At 38.9% G+C, this 4,118-nt stretch overlaps 1 protein-coding gene across 1 annotated transcript in view; it reads right to left on the bottom strand.

Moving 5' to 3' along the window:
* LOC125025590 (E3 ubiquitin-protein ligase Hakai-like) overlaps positions 1–1,897 on the bottom strand; it is an 11,812-nt gene extending 9,915 nt beyond the window's left edge. The window contains exon 1 of the mRNA XM_047613615.1: positions 1,839–1,897. Coding sequence (XP_047469571.1) covers positions 1,839–1,897 — 59 coding nt within the window. The remainder of the gene's footprint in view (positions 1–1,838) is intronic.
* Between the last annotated feature and the right edge of the window lie 2,221 nt (positions 1,898–4,118).

The raw sequence follows: 4,118 nt of genomic DNA, 5'->3' as shown, positions 1-4,118 counted from the left end.
ATCTAAGTTCAGTAAAGAGGTCTAACTTGGGCTTGAAATATAAGTGCAAAACTAGAGATGAATGGAAAAATGCCAATCATTCTGTTTTCTGTTTGAAGGCGAGTTCTTGTAAAATGAAAGAATGTATGAAAGGGTAAATAAATGAAGAGATAAAAGGATGATAAAGAGAGGTAATTTATTGATAGACGAAATAATAAATGAAGGAATAGATTAAAGTAAAAACTAATCAAAAGATAAATTCATGATTACGCATTAATACACAAGGGGGCATAATATGAATTACACCTGTAATCACGACTAAGTCTTGACAACTCAACTGTGTTAATGTCATATTGTGGCTTTAGCTTGGTAGAACGAAATTCATGAAAAAACGTGTTTATATCTATCTATCTATCTATCTATCTATCTATCTATCTATCTATCTATATGTATATATATATATATATGTATATATATATTTTTTTTATATATGTATATATATATATATATATGTATACATATATATATATATATATATATATATATATATATATATATATATATATATATATATATATATTTATATATATGTGTGTATATGTATATATATATATATATATATATATATATATATATATATATATATATATATATATATATGTGAATATATATCTATATCTGTCTCTCTATCTATCTATCTATATATGCATATATACACATGCACATGTATATATATATATATATATATATATATATATATATATATATGTATATATATATATATATATATATATATACTTATACGTATATATACACACACATATATACACACACACATATATATGTGTTTGTGTCTATGTGTGTGTTTGTGTGAATGTGTGTGTGTGTATTTGTGCGTGTGTGTGAGAGAGAGAGAGTGTGTGTGTGTGTCTGTGTGTGTGTGTGTGTGTGTGTGTGTGTGTGTGTATGTGTGTGTGTGTGTGTGTTTTTTTGTGTGTGTGTGTCTGTGTCTGTGTGTGTGTGCGCGTGTGTGTGTGCCCAAAAAGGAAAGAGAAGAAGCGACGACCAGCCTGAACGACCGAAAAGCATGACATTTTCCAAGGGAATGACTCAATACGACTACGATCCGTCGCCCGCTTCGAGCAGACACGCACTCGACGCGTCAAAGGCCTGTCTCGTCAGCCTTTGCCCTCTGCCTTGAAGGATGAGACTCCCGCTGAAAATGAGGGCGAGGAAAGAGGGCCGACGTAAGTGGCTTTCCTCACTGCCAAACTCCCTCTGAATCTACGCTACATTTCCCCTTGCTTCCTCCTCCCCTCTCCTCTCCCCTTTCCACACGAGCCTTTACCCCCTTCTCTTTCCTGCTCCTCGCTCTCACCTTCACTCATTCTCCCTTTGCCTTCTACTCATTCGTCTGTCTATCGGCCATTGTCCTTTCGTCAGTTATTATCTCCCACTCCCTTCCTTGCTCGTTTTGTCTTAGTTGATTCTCCTTTTCTTCATCCCTCTTTCTCTACTCCTCCCCCCTCCTTCACCATCTCGCACTCCCTCTTTGCTCATTTCCCGTCCCCTACTCTACCCCCCACCCCCCCCTCCCCCCAGTCGCCCACTCCTATCTTCCCATTGTTCTTCCCCATTTGCCTATCACCACTCATACTCATCTTTCATCGCCCTTTTACCTAATCTTGTTCGCCTTTTACCCACTCGGCCTTGCCCACTCCCCCCTCATTCTTTTGCCCAACCACTCCGCTTTACCCACCCCCTCCCTCTCACGTTCGACCCCCCCCCCCCCCCTCCTTCTCTCGCCTCTTACCTACTCTACCTTACGTGCGATGCCTTACCCTATCCCGCCCACTCACCGCTGCTGCCTGACGTTCGGGCGCCCATCGCGGGTGCGTGTGAGGGCGAGGTAATTCATGAGAGCTGTGTCGGGCCGCCGTCACTTTTGACAGACACGAAGGGGGTGATGTTGCGCGAGAAATATGACGGGCTTTTGTGCGAATTAAAGTTATGGCGTTTTGTGCGAAAACAGACTGGAACAGGGAAGGACCCTCTCATCTCTCTCTTTTTTTCTCTCTCTCTCTTCCTCGTTCTAACTCTCTCTCTCTCTCTCTCCCTTTCTCTCTCTCTCTCTCCCTCTTTCTCGTATTTCCTCTCTCACTCCCCCCTTCTCTCCTTCCCCCCTCCCCTCCCTCCCTCACCTATCTCTCCCTCCCTCCCTCCCTCCCTCCCTCCCTCACCTCTCCCTCCCTCGCTCACCTCTCTCTTCTTCCCTCACCTCCCCCCCCTACTTCCTCACTCCCTATCTCCCTCCCTCCCTCCCTCCCTCCCTACCTCCCTCACCTCTCTCCCTACCTCCCTCCCTCACCTCCCTACCTCCCTCGCCTCTCCCTTCCTCACATCCTTACTCTCTCTCTCTCACTCACAGATTCACCCTTTTATTCCATTCCCACTTAACCACTGAAGCTTCTGCAACAGCTTAACAAGCATATCAGTTGGGACGTCAGTGCTCCAACAGACATTGCATCGCGTATATATATTGCAATGACTTCAATTGATACAGGGAGAGGGATATCATAACAGACAGAATATAATGTAAAGGATTATTCAGAACTGACGTCATAACTGTGCGGCCATGTCAGAATGTTGTATAGTGGGGATTGATAGATTGACAGATAGATGGGTGGATGGATGAATGGATGAATGGGTGGGTGGATGGATAGATGAATAGAGAAGGGGAGACAGAAGAGAGAGGGAAAGAGAGAGACAGTGAGGGAGAAAGATAGATAGATAGATAGAGAGAGGGAGGGAGGAAGATAGATAGATAGATAGATAGATAGATAGATAGATAGAGAGAGAGAGAGAGAGAGAGAGAGAGAGAGAGAGAGAGAGAGAGAGTGAGAGAGAGAGAGTGAGAGAGAGAGAGAGAGAGAGAGAAAGTGAGAGAGAGAGAGGGGGAGGGAGGGAGGGAGATAGAGAGAGAGAGAGAGAGAGAGAGAGAGAGAGAGAGAGAGAGAGAGAGAGAGAGAGAGAGAGAGAGAGAGAGAGAGAGAGAGAAGAGAGAGAGAGAGAGAGAAAGGGAGAGAGAGAAATATATAGAGAGAAAACTTTGTCAAATTTTAGACAGATAGATAACAAAAAACAAAAAAAAAAAAAAAAAAAAAAAAAAAAAAATAAAGAGAGAAAGAGAGAAACAGAAAGAGAGAAAAAGCAACGAAAATTTCACTCCACATTTTTGTCATGCCAAGCCAGCCTGAAATAGTGTTGGCGTGTTCTACCCTAATCACGTAGGAAACACACACACACATACACACACACACACAAAAAAAAAAAAAAAAAAAATCTTGGCCTTCTCCATGTAGGGAATACACGCAAAATAATAATGATAATAATTAATGATAATAGTAGTAGTAATAATAATAATAATAGTAATAATAATGATAATGATAGTAATGATTATAGTAATAATAATAATGATAATAATAATAACAATAATAATAGTAATAATAATAATGATAATAATGATAATGATAATGATGATGATAATAAAATAATAATAATGATAATAATAATAGTAATAATAGTAATAACAATAAATAAGGAGAACAATAATGATAATAATAATAATAATAATAATAATAATGGTGATAATAATAATATAATATAAACAAATAAACTAAAAAAATATATATATGTATTTTCTTCTTACCTTCTCACCATCTTTCTTTCTTTCTATCTCTCTTTCTCCCTTTCTCCCTCCCACCCTTCTGTCATTCTTGAAATGAATTAAAAGCACACGGAAAATATACATTCTAAATAACGAAAAATATTAATCAATGAATGTAAACAAACGAATCGAGATTAGATTGATACCAGTTGATACGTGGCTAATACCAGGTTGATGCCAATTAATACCTGACTGATACCAGATTGATACCAATTGATACCAAGTTGATACCAATTAATACCAGATTGATACCATTTGATACCTAACTGATACCAGATTAATACCAATTAATGCCTAGCTGATACCAGATTATTACCAATTAATACCTGATTGATACCATTTGATTCCTAACTGATACAAATTTAATACCAATTAATGCCTAGCTAATACCAGATTGATACCAATTAATACC

Source organism: Penaeus chinensis, chromosome 5, assembly GCF_019202785.1.
Source record: "Penaeus chinensis breed Huanghai No. 1 chromosome 5, ASM1920278v2, whole genome shotgun sequence".
Lineage (NCBI taxonomy): Eukaryota > Metazoa > Arthropoda > Malacostraca > Decapoda > Penaeidae > Penaeus > Penaeus chinensis.
The sequence above is the reverse complement of the archived record's forward strand: the minus strand, read 5'-3'. Positions and strand labels throughout refer to the sequence as shown.